This window comes from Astatotilapia calliptera, chromosome 16 (assembly GCF_964374335.1).
Source record: "Astatotilapia calliptera chromosome 16, fAstCal68.1, whole genome shotgun sequence".
NCBI classification, from domain to species: Eukaryota; Metazoa; Chordata; class Actinopteri; order Cichliformes; family Cichlidae; genus Astatotilapia; species Astatotilapia calliptera.
In genome coordinates this window covers 35,793,406-35,807,412 of record NC_137437.1, presented here as the reverse complement: position 1 = coordinate 35,807,412, position 14,007 = coordinate 35,793,406, and the positions used below count along the sequence as shown (strand labels likewise).

General features: G+C 43.7%; 2 protein-coding genes across 9 annotated transcripts in view; one reads left to right on the top strand and one right to left on the bottom strand.

Moving 5' to 3' along the window:
- Window positions 1-447: 447 nt before the first annotated feature.
- Window positions 448-9,232, bottom strand: LOC113008066 (eIF5-mimic protein 2-A-like). The gene is made up of 12 exons (XM_026145215.2): window positions 8,779-9,232; window positions 8,052-8,124; window positions 5,108-5,284; window positions 4,813-4,907; window positions 4,670-4,735; window positions 4,388-4,523; window positions 2,832-2,941; window positions 2,424-2,594; window positions 1,982-2,128; window positions 1,568-1,706; window positions 1,181-1,303; window positions 448-1,046 (listed from the first exon to the last, which is right to left on the bottom strand). Exons 2-12 carry the CDS (start codon window positions 8,113-8,115, stop codon window positions 1,015-1,017), a joined length of 1,260 nt encoding a protein of 419 aa, XP_026001000.1. The 5' UTR covers window positions 8,116-8,124; window positions 8,779-9,232; the 3' UTR covers window positions 448-1,014.
- Window positions 9,233-9,726: 494 nt separating this feature from the next.
- The window catches only part of myo1b (myosin IB), a 55,484-nt gene continuing 51,203 nt past the window's right edge, over window positions 9,727-14,007 (top strand). For all 8 annotated transcript variants that reach the window (XM_026145214.2, XM_026145211.2, XM_080290998.1 and 5 more), the window contains exon 1: window positions 9,727-10,015. The gene's annotated coding sequence lies outside the window, so the exon portion shown is untranslated. The remainder of the gene's footprint in view (window positions 10,016-14,007) is intronic.

Genomic DNA, 14,007 nt, shown 5'->3' with positions numbered 1-14,007 from the left:
ACATGTATAGAGCTAAAATAACTAACGATCGAACACAAAGAGCTGGACACAAACGCATCCTGACCTCTCCTCGTCTTGTGCTAACATTACAATAAGCGGTCTGCTTTCTAGACTTTGTGAGATGACTCTTATAATGAATGTGGACCATTTTCATAACATCTTGAATCACCATCTCACTTTCATTCCTACATGCTTGACTGAACCATAATTACCATTTAAAGTGGGACAGGAGTGAAGAGAGATCTTTGTTTGCAGCTCGGGTCACGCATGGCAGCCAGCCGTTCTTGATTGCATGATTAGATAAGGCCAGCCGAGATCAGTGAAAACTTTAGTGCGATCTCAAACACAAGAGCTCAGTTTCTACTTTTCCATGTTTATCTGTGTACGTACACATCTTCTAATTGCTCCTTTAATTCACCTTCAACTCCACATGAACGGATACGGCAGTAATGAAAACCATTTATTTGAAAATGTGCGATAAAGGGGAAAAACCCTACAAAGCTAGCGTGGTTGTTACACATGATGTATGGAAAAATCAAAGTTCTGTTTATGATGACGCGGCTCCATTAACAATAATGGATAAAGAATCTTAAAAACTGGCAACAAATTCAAAGTTGTCACATATCTGAGACGCAAATCAACAGTTTTCACTTCAGAGGACCGAATAAGAGCGATCAAACACAAAGACTGAAACACGCCTTCACATGGTCGAATTTTAAAGGGTCTCATGTTTAAAAAAACCAAAACGCTCTGCTTTGTCACATGACAGAGGTTTCAGTCTATCAGCTAAATGTGGCACTCTGATTGGCTCCTGAAGGAGTTTGAAGATGAATACGAGCATCAAAAAAAAAAACAAAAAACAACCCCATTAAAGCCCTTACATTGCAGTCGAACTAGATATGAAGAGGTAGAGAATAGAGAAAGAAAAGAACTAGAGAACAGGCGTCTGTTATAAATTCTTGTACTGCATCTGATTAAAAATACAAATTTCGATGGTTTTATAGGCAGAGGTCTTCAGTCTGCATCCTCCTCCTCCGACTCGGACTCTGAAGGAAAGGAAACATCCGTCACCAGACGCGTAAACTCGACGTGCATTTAGTTACTAACATTTGGAGACCATAAACACGAGGCGCGTTTTGGGGCATCTCCCATCAGTGGCAGACAGAAACGAGGTGCTTACCTTCCTCTGCGTTCTTGAGCCATTCAACAAACTTTTTCATCTGCTCAAGGAAAACGCTTTTTCCTTTAGCTTGGTGGGCTTCATTGTACCACTTCAGAATCGCCTCCTCGCTCAAGACATCGGCTGGGAGAAAAACACACAAAGATAAAAACGAGAACATAAAACAGAAAAAGAAATCATTTCAACTCGACGCCAACAGCACAGATGCGTCCGCAGGTGCCGGGAAAACAAATGTCACCAGGCAGGTTGATGACATCAATCAAGGCAAAGTTTTGGCTATAATCTCTGGCCATCTGGCATCAGTCGCACAAGCCTGCGTCGCTTCCTGCCGCAAAGTAAACGTCTTTACTGGTGGGAACAGGAGCCTTATGGGCATAATTAACTCACCTTTGTAGAGCAGTACAACGATCTTCTGAAAGGCCTTCATGAAGTGGATGTTGTCATAGCAGTACTCCTGGATCTTCAGCAGCAGCGTGAGCTCTGAGAGGCCCTGGGAGGTGAAAGCCTTCAACAGCGGGCTGTATTGCTGAGGATGGAAACCAGGGAAAAGCTGGAGTAAGAGTTTCACACACAGAGTGGGAGGGGGAGATGCTTCTGATTTCTCCCATTACTTCCACTTTGCCTTACTAAATCAATTATCTTCTCTGCAGAGTTCAAAGCCTACAGCAGCGCGGATTTTCTAACATCTCCGAGGCACGATTTAAGAGCGACACCCGTACGTTTCTTTAGATCTCTCGGATCGTGTCATAACTGCCGTGGGAGAGAAGAAGAACAGGAAGAGCAGAGCGACGCAGGTGTCACCTTTAAGTGTTTGATGGCTTGTTCCGTCACGAGCTCCTCCTTCTTGTTCCACTCCACCGAGCTCATCACGCTGGACCAAATTAGTCCGATCATCGTCTGCTCAGAGATGTTGTTCTTCTTGATTTCCTCTCGGACGTAAGCAATGATCTATAAGATCCAAGCCGAGAGACGGAACAAACGTTACTATCAACGCAGACCAACCACGGCAGACATTACCTACAAGCATCCTGGCAGGGTACAGAGGTTGGCAGGAGCAGATAATATGTTCAGGCTGAGTGGATTTCAGGAATTTGCCATTGATCCACTGCATCCGTTTCCTCACCATTCCTCAAGACAAAAGGGTGACAGGTCAAGCAGAAAGCAATCTTAAGTGCTACTACACAGCGGTGTGCTGCGAGGAGCGAGTCTGTGTAAAAGAAGATGGAAAACCACGAACACTTACGTCTTTGAGGGGCTCTCCACATGACATCAGATCCTCAAGCTCTTTCTGCAGCTCTTTGCGAGCACCTATGGACTGCTGGTTCCTGGCAAAGTCGGAAATCTCCTTGAGCCCGGCGTCTGTGAAGTACTTTGAGAAGTGCTCGCAACTCCGCTTGTTGGCTGGGAAAAGTTCCTGCAAATTTACATAATCAAACATTGAAGCAGACCGAACAAGCCTTCATCAGCAATTAGGAGGCCTTTGGTGCAGTAGCTGCTGTGACTGCCACAATAGTTTGAAACTATTCAATTTATGCAGAGCCGTAATTAAGCAGTCATATTTAGAATACGCAGACAGGCCGCTGAGCGGCATGGGGAAACGCCGCTTCGCCTAAGCCTCGTAGAGATGTTGTAGCGAAGATGTCGTTCTCACCATAAGCCTGTTGTCCATGCCAACCTTTCGAAGACTGGCAGCAACCGAGTTGATGTCCTTTTCAGAAAGCCAGGATTTGAAGAGTTTTACAGCAAAGCAAGGCGAAACACCTGAACAAATGCACAAAAATGTGAGTCAGCTGTTACTGACAGACCTGCCAGGATAAAGAAAGTCAAAGTAATCCGTCGGTAAACACAACACCGAGGCTCTTAACTGGAAAAATGCCACAAACAAGAAAACATTCAAGTGTGGACCAACGGGTAAATCAAATAAACATCTGCATCTACAAGCTAAATAAAAGTGTATGATGATCAAAAAGGTAAAACCATCAGCATCCGTCGGGTCCTTTAAAGGGCGCAGCAGTGGATGCTGATGGATTAACTCATCACATCTATTAGCTGTTGTGTTTGTGGTTAATCTCTTCTTCTGGTACAACACAGACAACCGGCTGACAACGCCCACTCAAAGCAAAACTTCACAGCACCATCTGCACCTTTTACTGCATCACACATTAATAATACTAGCATGTAACAAGAGCACTTATTTGCACAGAAATTAGCATTACTCCATTACTCTGAAGCTTTTTTTAAAATTGCCTTTTCATTAGGGGGGCTGCGAATGGAAAATATTAAGCATTCCCTTCATGCACGTGTAAAATGTAGTAATGTAACGCAGGCGCATCTTTCTAGACTTTCACAGACTCGTGCACTACTGTAAGACCTCAGGTTCTCTGTAGCCTGGCCATGCAGCTGCTATCAGCTTGCACAAATATGCAAACTCTGTGTCAGAGGGACAGACGTTAGGCATCTCTGTGTGTAGCAGAGCAAGTCCACTGTGTGACCAATTACATTGACTTTGGTTACTCAGGGGTGGACAGCTTTTTTAGAATATATTTTATAATTTAACTATATTTGTAAACAAAGAGTGGAGCAGACAGTCCTGAAGCAGACGTTTGACACCAGCTGCTTTAATGGAGATTCCCCAAATGTTTTCTTTGTGCGTTCAGTTATTTTAAAGACTCGTCTTTGGAATCATAAAGGATACGACTTCCCATCGCTGACTTTCTTTCAGGGAAAAAAAGGGAGAAAATGGATTCAAATGTGACTGATGACAAGTAAATGACGAGAGAAAGAACAACTTCCACAACTCAAATGGGAGGATAACATTGCAGTGACAATGTTTAATATTGAAAGTTTAATAATTTAGTTCCACTCATTGAGTTTCGGCCCTGCTGAATGAGCAAAACGTGAGATTTCTGCAGCATTTTTTCCCCTGATTAATCCCAGCAGCTGAAAACAGACACGTCTGCAGGCATCAAAGGCTTTTCCATAGTCTCTGACTAAAATGAAAGCCTACATACTGTCAACACTCGTTTGCATGACTGCCCGTCCCTCTGCTACTTCTACATTAATACCTGCAAAGCATTCAGGCTGTCCAGATAAAGCAAACAGTGCGCTGTGTGTGTACAGGTCCTTAAAATGTCTGATAAATGGTGGCTCGGGAAGAGAAACCGTGAACATAATTCTGCACACAGACCGAGTATTAAAGCAGAGTACCTTCTTTGACCAAATTCTCATTGAAGAGGCTGCTGAGAATGGATGCAGAGATGTTCCCGTTGGCCAGCAGAATCCCTGTTAGCATGGCCAGCTTGTTGCGCTCAGACTCTGTGAAACCCTTGAGAAACAGCAGCAGCTGTAAAACAGTAAACATACAGGCTGAACCACAGCAGAGGCAAAGCTGTACTCTTTATATTTTAAACTGAAACAAACTGCTCAAGACCATGACCCGGTCAGGCAGGTCAGGCTACCTACGTGACCCGGCTATGCAGAGAAACAAACCTTTTTGATCTCCTCTTCAAATCCCTTCTCCAAGTATTTGTAGCGCCTAATGAGCTTGTTAAAGACCTAAAGGGGAAAAATTGCTTTATTATCCATAAAAACAAATGGATATTAAAACGTGAACTGAACACAGTGGTATTCACCTGTGCATATGCCTGCATGGTCTCCATGTCCTCTTGTGCTTTGAAGAGACAGAACTCTGTACAGGTCATGTCATCTGACAGCGTACCCCCGGGGGCTGAAATTAAACACATATTCGTGTCTTAGGCGCATCACATGTTTCACCTCTGCTGATCACTGTATCGACATCAATTCAAAAACAGGGGGGACACTTGTGCACGCCAGTATTAACCTGAAGACCCAGAGAGCGCTCGACTGGGGGACACATTTTATTACCATGGTATAATGCAAAGTTTAAAAGAAATGCCTGCAACTCACCCAGCATTCCACCAGCCACCAGGATGTCGAACAAAGTCTCGGCATAGCGTCGGTAGTCAAGCTTTGCACCAGAGGCATCAAGGAACTTTGCGACAGCTTCCAAATCAGTGCCAGTTTGGTTCAGACCCTGCACAATGCTCTCCTGAAACTGGGAAGGGTCAAACCTCTCCTTTTCATCTGTGCAAAAAGAACAAAAAGACAAATTAGTTCAGTTCATTTTTTATTTCAAATGTATACATTCAGCATCATTTCGTGATATCATTCCATTATTTTGTTTGAAAGGGAGTAGGCAGAAGTATACACTTGTTTGGCTCTACCCCCACAAATTTTACATCTCATTCATTTAGTTTTCTTTTAGTCTTAAACAAACAAACAATGAAACAAAAGCAAAACAAAACAAAAATCATCACAATATAGTTACTTTCATATAATAAAAGACAGAATATGTAAATGAGCAGATTCACAAATACTGAAACAAATAAACCAAAACATCCCAATTACCGTCCTGGGTTGACCCCATTTTCTTCATTCTTAAATTTGTTTTTTATATTTTATTTTAAACTGGTATATGTTGTTGCTTTCTTTTATTTCTTATGTTAGACCAGGGGTGTCCAACTCAAATACACAGTGGGCCAAAATTCAAAACTGGAACAAGGTCGCGGGCTGACGTTAATATTTATTGAAAAAAAAAAAAAATCCCTCCAGATTTAAGAATGAATCTTTTCTTATGGACTCAAACAAGTTTTGCTGAAAAACTGAATAAGGAACAAGCAAAGCTTAATACTAAACAATATATATATTAGCTGTATAATACCAGTAGGCCAGCTCTAATAATAATTTGGTATGGCTTCGTGGGCCAGAGTTTGACACCTATGTGTTAGACTGTTCCATAATTTAACTCCCACTATGGAGATAACTTACTTTAAAAAGTAAGTTAACTTTAATCCACCAGAAATTTGGAGTCAATAAATAACAGACAGACATTTAAAAAAAATATTTCTCTCTCTAGCTGGAGGCTGTAAAAAAAACTTTTTTCGAGTCATTTGGACTTGTTGGTGCGTTTTCAATCATTGTCCTGGTGTATAACACAAATGTGCTTGAGGGCATGAAGTAGTGGCTGAATGTAATCGTTCAGGACTTTCTGGTAGAGAGCAGAAGTCGTGGTTCCATCAGTTGAGCAGGTCCTGAAGTAGCAAAGCAGCCCCATGCCATCACACTCCCACCACCATGCCTGACTGTTGGCATGACGTTGTTTTCATGAAATGCTGTGTTAGGCCGGTTTTATGTCTCCACCCGCGTACATGATTCTGAGAGGACAGAGGGGGAGAGGGGTTTTCACCCACCCCAGATGTGCGTCTGTGCGGTCACCCAAGATCCTGGAGGACTGGATGACGTAAGCAACTAAGTGACGTAAGTGTGATGGAACAGAGCAAGGAGCAAAACCAGAGTTCACCCAAAACGGGAGGGCCATGAAAAAACTTCAAAGGCCAAAAAATAAAGCATGAAAAGCAGAGATGGTGGCTGCAGTGACCTTTTCATTGTTTTTAACGCTGTTTCACTTCAACTCTTTGTTTGTTAGAACTTCGCTCTTATCTGCAGCTGCCTGATGGATCAACAACAGCACACAGACTGGTTTTACCACGTACTTTGTAAACTACCTCAGTCTCACAAGAGAGCTCTCTGCAGGCATCTGGGCAGTCCTCAGATCAGAGCAGACAGCGAACGCACCGTCTGCTCAGCCATAAAAACAGCTTCAGTTTTACATCAGATGTAACTGAGCCAAGTGAGGCCTGCAGTTCTTTAGATGTTGCTCTGGGTTTGTCTGTGACCTCCTGGATAAATCGCTCATGTGCTCTTGGAGCCGTTTTGGTAGGCCGGTTGCTCCTGTGAAGGTTCACCACGGTTCCAGGTTTTCTTCACGTCGCTGACGGCTCTCACTGTGATTCACTTGAGTCCCAGAGCCTTACAAACGTCTCTGTAACCTTTTCCAGCCTGATAGATGTTTTGTTTTTCAGCTGTTTCTTTAGCTCATGGCATGATGTGCTGTTCTTTTATTTAAACCTGCTTCACTTACCAGACAGCTTCTATTTAAATGAGTGGTGGGCGATCGTGGCTCAAGAGTTGGGAGTTTGTCTTGTAATCGGAAGGTTGCCGGTTCGAGCCCCAGCTCGGACAGTCTCGGTCCTTGGGCAAGACACTTCACCTACCGCCTACTGGTGACGGCCAGAGGGACTGATTGCCCAGGGCAGCTGTGGCTACAACTGTAGCTGCCTCCACCAGTGTGTGAATGTGAGAGTGAATGAATAGTGGCATTGTAAAGCGCTTTGAGGGTCTCGAAATGAAAAGTTATTTAAAACTATATAAATGCAATCCATGAAATGATTTCTTGGTTCAGCAGAACTCATTTCATGGATTGAAATGATGTGTGGGTGTGGCTAGTGAAGCTGAACTTAGATTTCGTTTAAAAAAAAGAAAAAAGGGGGACTCAGATAGTTCAGATTTTTGGCATGATGAAGAGCCAAAAGTCTTTTAAATACTACATATATTTTTTTCATATTAAGTATTTGTTCCCAGTTACAAAACGTTGGCAGAGAATGTAAAAGATTAAAAACAGGCAAATTTTGGTACTGCCGGCCTGCATTATTGTAGGGTCTTTGACAATAGTTGTAAGTCAAAGACTAAGTGGTTGAGATTTGGTGCTATATAAATAAAATAGAATAGAATTGAATCAGAACTGAAAATTGGCATTGGTTATCTGCAAGATTTTTTTGTTTTAATTATGGCATCAAGGTTGGAGTCAATCCAGGATTTCACAATCTGTGCTTTTCCATTGCTGGTAGCATGAAAAGCTACAGGGAGGACAGGCGGGCGTGATCTGTATATCCTGATGAAACCACCTGTGTTTAATGTGACCAAAACAAAGTGATGCTCGGCGGTTTCTCACCTCTTTTCCGAGTTTTGAAACGCTGGCCTGTTAGCGTAGGCTTCTGCTGCCTTTGATTACTCATAAAAACACTCTGCAAGAAAAACATAAATGAGCTCAGGGTGAGGAAACAACAATGGGATCCGTCCGCACAGTTCCACCCATGCATAATCAAATCTGCATGAATCATACAAATGTTGTGTGCATGTGGGAGCGCAACGTGAAACAAGCCAGATGTTAGCCACCCCCATTATTTGTTTGGGAGGGAAGGGCAGAAGCTGGTATGAGCCTTCACCCCTGGGGATGTATACACACACATATACTCATACAGGTATAAACAACAATGCTATTTACCATAAATGTTAGCGGTAACCACAGCTATTAGCATCGTCCACGTCACCACGCGTGCTAAATGTACGAGCAGCAGTGCATGCACAGCACCATACGAGGACATTTGTCTACCTTCGTTCATTGTCATGATACGAATCTATAAAAACAGCACTTTACTCTGTACATATTATAAATATCACACCAAAAAAGGCCAGCTGTGACAGTCTATATTTATCAAAGCCGAGCGAGCCAACTCTGGATATCTGACTTCAGATAACACAATAACACTGGGGCAGTGCTAGCTTGCTGCTAACTATAATCCATTTTCCTGGAATTTCCATCCGCAGTGTCGCAGTAAACTGAACTAGTGCGAGCAGCGCTCGGCTCCACAAAGAGAAAAAATTAGTCAGAAACTCACCGAAATCCTCTTTAAGAACAAAAACAGTCCGTGACAAAGAAACTAGTATAACTGGACTCCAGTACAACCAGTTCTAGGGAAGAGGAAGCTGTAGACGTAACCGCGCGTGCGCACTAACGCAGTCTATTTGGGTCGCCACACTTGACTGAAGAGCGAAATTTAAGCGGTTAAAACCAAATAAATAACATGCAGTGATACTGCAGGTCTTCTCTGGATGCAACGCAGGAGTGAGTGATATTTAAAAGAAAATCTGGTTTAAACCCCAAATACCGTAAAGTCCGAATCTGTAAATCAGTACAAGAAGAGACAAACACCCCCCAACAAAATCACAAATATGAGTTTCCTGTGCACAGAGAGCGACTTTAACTATTAAACTTGGCCCAGAGTTTCATTAAAAGCTCGTCAAATCGTCGTTGCTATGTAGTATTAAGACACAGGAGGGGGGTATTGTGCTGTCGGGTGGATGGAGTGTCTGTCTATATATAACGATGAAGGAAAACTTTAATGTTGCTTCACACTCACCTCGTAAATCTTGGTTTTATTCCCTAAAGTCGTGTGGGAACTTCTTCAAACAAGTTTGGCCAACTATAACCTAACCAGTTCGCCTTTTTACAGTTACTTATGTGAGAATAATTTAACAGATCATAATACCGCATAATGAAAGTTCACTTTTAAACAATCAAAGTCCAGTTTACTTTTTTAAAATTCTTCCAAGGCTCAATGTCTCTGCAGCAAACCGCCTCTTTCCTCCGCACAGGAGCCATGGAGCAGTTAAAACAGCTCACGTTGCCTGAATGTTTAGTTAGTAAATATGAGGAGGAAGCAGCTCGCTGTTTGCTTTCTGACTTGGATGTTTCGTTAAACTATTATGTGTGGGGACAAAAGATGAAGTGGCATTGTTTCCGACGACACCTGAAGGCACCACCTCCCCAGCGCTGGAGGTGATTAGGGGACTCACTGGACGAGCTGACTAGCCCAGAGCCGCCTCTCCAGCCACTCCCTACGCCCGGCAGTTTCTGCGCTCTCAAGTCCATCAGAGCTCCATTCAAAGTGCTGAGATTCGGATGAGAGCCTCTTCCAGCCTCATCCAACACAGGCAGACACTAGTTAACCCAAAGACAGCAGGAAGGGCTTCAGGAGCCTCTCCTGACTTGGAGAATCATCCCGGGATCTTTTTTTTTCTTGTCCGTGGAGTGGATTTAGGACAAGAGGGAGCAACTTCCACAGAGCTAAAGCGGTAAGTTGTTCTGGAAGTGTAAAGCTTTTTTCTTCTCCGTTGGCTCTGGTTTATCGCTGTTACATTTTCGGAAACTCTTCAAAAGTTAACTTTCCATTTCTTTAGATCGCCTGCTTCCCAACTCATTCATTCCTCCCCTCTCCGTACAGGAGGGGGTTGGGGGATAAATATATACGTTTTTATTTTTTGTGTCTGTTTCTCTCTTTCTCTCTGTGTGTTTCTTACTTTTCTATGACTTGGGGAGAAAGCGCAGGAGGGATTTCGTTTAATGTCTCTTTCTTGCTGCAAACCGCGGCTCATTCAGCAGTATTCCTGAAAACCGTTGTCGCTAATTGCCTACATCTGCGGGCAAGAACCGTCTTTGTGGCTGAGCGGAGCCAGAAACCCACTGCAGACCCTGAACCAGAGGACAGCAAGCGCCAAACGAGCGTTTTCAGGTGCTGCTGTCACCAAACGCTCAGCTCTGTGTGTGAAATGGCAGATTTAATGGCCCATGCAGAGGACGATGAAACTCTGGAATCATTTAAAGTTTTTTTCCATTAAAATATCCTTGCATTGCCCCACTCTATGATCTGTGGAAATACCTGGATTAAAGGTATACAGAGACGGATCAATGCGAGATTAAATCCTGGATAAAGTGGGTGAAGGTGGGCTTAGCCCTCAGTGCGCCCCCGGTTTCAAGAGATCATAATGTTGCTGACTGGAAAACATTTCTGCTCAGCATGGATAAAAGTCGTCTCTGAGGAACATCCCAAAGTTCCTCCTGGACAAAGTGTTTGTTTTGTGCCGGAGTCTGCTGTGGGTTGGGAACCAGCCTGGAACTCGTAGAAGAAGCGAAATACCTCATAGGAAGGAAAAAACAGTTGCTTTAGGGGGAAAGCTGCTTGGGGTGCTGCTTCCCTTAGCACATCTGTAAATATAGTGTTCAGTGCCGCAGAAGCTGGAAATGAGTGTTAATGGAACAGTCAAGTCCAAACAATGAGCAACTGTTGCTTCACTGCCTTTGATGCAAAGTTGTTTTTAATTCCCGTCTTTTCTTTTTTTTCCCAACTCCTAATTCCACTGGTGAACTTGGTGTCCCAAGAAGATCAGATAAGACCTTTTAAAAGAAGAAGAAGGAAAAAAAAAGTTGGTATCTTTCCCTTTGTGGGTTGCCACAAATATGTCCCACCTCTTTTGGCCAGATTCTCAGTTGGGAAACCAGATGGGAACTTTATTACCCGCACTGATCAAACAAACAGTGATGTAAGCTGAGTGTGAGAGGTAGTGTGTGGTAAGCCTTCAGAGCTGCAAGAAAGACTCCTGGAAAGAAAAGTAACAACCGTTTAGCTCAGCTGGAAGAGGGCTGCGTGTCGGCCATTGGAGTAGCTCTGCTCAGCGTGAGCTTGTTGGGCAGCTTGCATCAAGTTGCCACAGTTTTGTAACATGTGCCAAAAGCCTCTTCATGAACACTGTGGGGCGGGATGCTGTGGCCTAATGCAGAATGGATGGCAGTTCAAAGTCCCCCAGCCAGCGCCATGGTAATGAATGGTGTTTACACTTCCCTGCCTGTGTAACCCGGTGTAGTGTGGCGTGTGCTTGTGTTAACCATGCATCAGCTGTGATAGAGGGAGGCCTGCATGCTCCGCTGCCTTCAGCAGCCTCTCGTGCAGGGTGGGGATCTGAACGCTTGAAGCATTAAAAGTTCCACATCCACGTCACGGCCTCATCAGCATGGTGACAAATTGGAAGCCCATTATTGTGATTTTTCTCCCAGTTTTGCTTTAGGTGGGGAGGTTTTTTCTTTCACACTTCATCTTGAGTTTACTGTCCTAACAAAGAACTATTCTCAGTGCCGTGCAACTCTGAGAACTTTCCACCCATTTGACTTCGCAGCTCAAACTTCACTTCCTCAGTTTCCCAGAGGAGCCAGAGTAATAATGCCATACGTTTTTATTTCTCACCGCTTCATCAAGTCCGCTGCAGCTGCTTTCCCCATTCTCTTATTATAAAGGGAGGCAGACAACACTAAAGCAGCTAACTCAGAGCAGCCTGCAGGACGGTATATGAAAGTGCTGCCGTTCTCCTGTGCGCTTTTATTTAATGCCCAGAAGCGCTTATTTCAATACTGATTGAGTGCTCGCGCTGCGGTTTAACCCTGATGACAAAGTAACAGTAGTTGATCACAATAAATGCAAAAAGTAGAAAATCTTAAATCTGCTCCATCATAAGATAACTTTTTATTGTCCTTGCACAGTCACGTTGGCACTAAGCACAACTAAACACAGTAAACATTAGAGTGGATAAAGTTAGATAAGAGATAAGATAAGACTTTATTGATCCCACAACGGGGAAATTTTTGCGTCACCTCAGCTCAGGTACAGATATCAGAAGGAAATACAAAAATACAATAAGTACAATCAATGAAAGAAAGTAAGATAATAGGATGCCAGTGCTCTGTGTTGTTTAGTTTGGTTGTAACTGCCATTTTTCTTGTGATGAAATTTGAAATGGTCTGTAAAGGCTGGTCCGCTTCACCTGGTCAGTGCACTGTGTGTGAGTCACACCGAGCTCTTGCAGCGCTGACCTTTTTGAAGGAGCAGAAACTACTGAATAAAGTCCTCTATCGGAGCTTATTATCTGCACCGTTTACTTTTATCTTAGCTTCTCTGTTGGAATAAAAATGAATAATGATTTCCAGACACTCCGACCTCTCGGAGAATGTTGCAGATACTTCTGTTTAAGCTGTGTGAGCGTATTGTCTCATTAATAAACGAGCTGAGCTTCCAAGCTTACAGATGGTTCGTTGGGAAGTTTGGAAGCTGTGCAAGCTGCACAGACTTATTTAAATAACTTTAAGTACAACAGAAAGAAAATTTCAGTGGGGCTGAGATCACAGCAAATGAACGCAAAAACCCAATTTCAGGAAGTCTCTCGTGGTATTACCAGAACTTTGGCTGCTTGTGTCATGAACATGTAAAGCCCCATTGCTCATAAGAAGAAGCTGACTCCTCCAGTTCTCAGGGTTTGTGGAGTAAACATTGTGTAATACTTTGTCATCTTGATTTCCAGATACTGCCTGCTTCTTGCCTGACTGAACGTCCTCATGTCTGCCTGCACTTTGGGCTGTATTGTAAATAAAGAACAGCATTTGTGTGTGTGCTGCAGGTTCATGTTGGACCTGGATTGTGCGTTCGGAGCTAATGGGGTCACATTTGTGTGAGATCTCCTGTTTATCATCTAGTGTAAGGTTCAGTTTCAGCGTCTGTGCTGTCACAGCGGCTCTGGGCCGTCGGCGTGCCGAGCTTTCCTCACACAGATCTGCACCTGGAGTGTTGGGGACCCAGGAATTCCAGTTCAGTTTCCAGGCAGCTGCTTGTGTTGAGCTCCTGTAACCCTCGCTGCGTTGTCCTGCCCTGCTCTCTGGCACGGCCCCATGCCACGCTGCTGCTCCATTAGGGAGGGCTTTAATCTGCATCAGCGGCAGCAGCGTGCCATGTTGTGACTTTTCTGTGACAAAGCTGGACTGATCTGCGGGAAATTTTACAGAGTATTATGCTGCATAATGGATGTTTATTATCATCTGTTCAATGCCACTATATTCCCAAACAACTGCTCCAAAGGCAGCGTCACGAGACCCGTGTCTGCGATTATATCAGAGGCCACAATGCAGAGCCTAATTGGTCGACTGTCCTGGAAATACTGACATTTTCAAAACCGTTACAGGTTTCTCAGCAGCGAGTTCACTGGCTCCGCTGTGTCTCCAGCGTTGTCACTATTTGTGTTGTGCAGGCCTGTGAGTGCCTGCACGGCTGTTGACCTTTGTTTGGACTCGTTTTTCTCTCTGAAGGGCAGAAAGAACATCAGGACCTGTAAATATTAAATGTACTTCTAATGGTGATTTTTGTATTCGTGTTTCCCCCATAGCGTGATCTGACTGAGAAATCTAGGTCAATGTCAGAGGCACAAAGTAGAGCACATCTCATATTATTGCTGCGACATGCATCCATTAC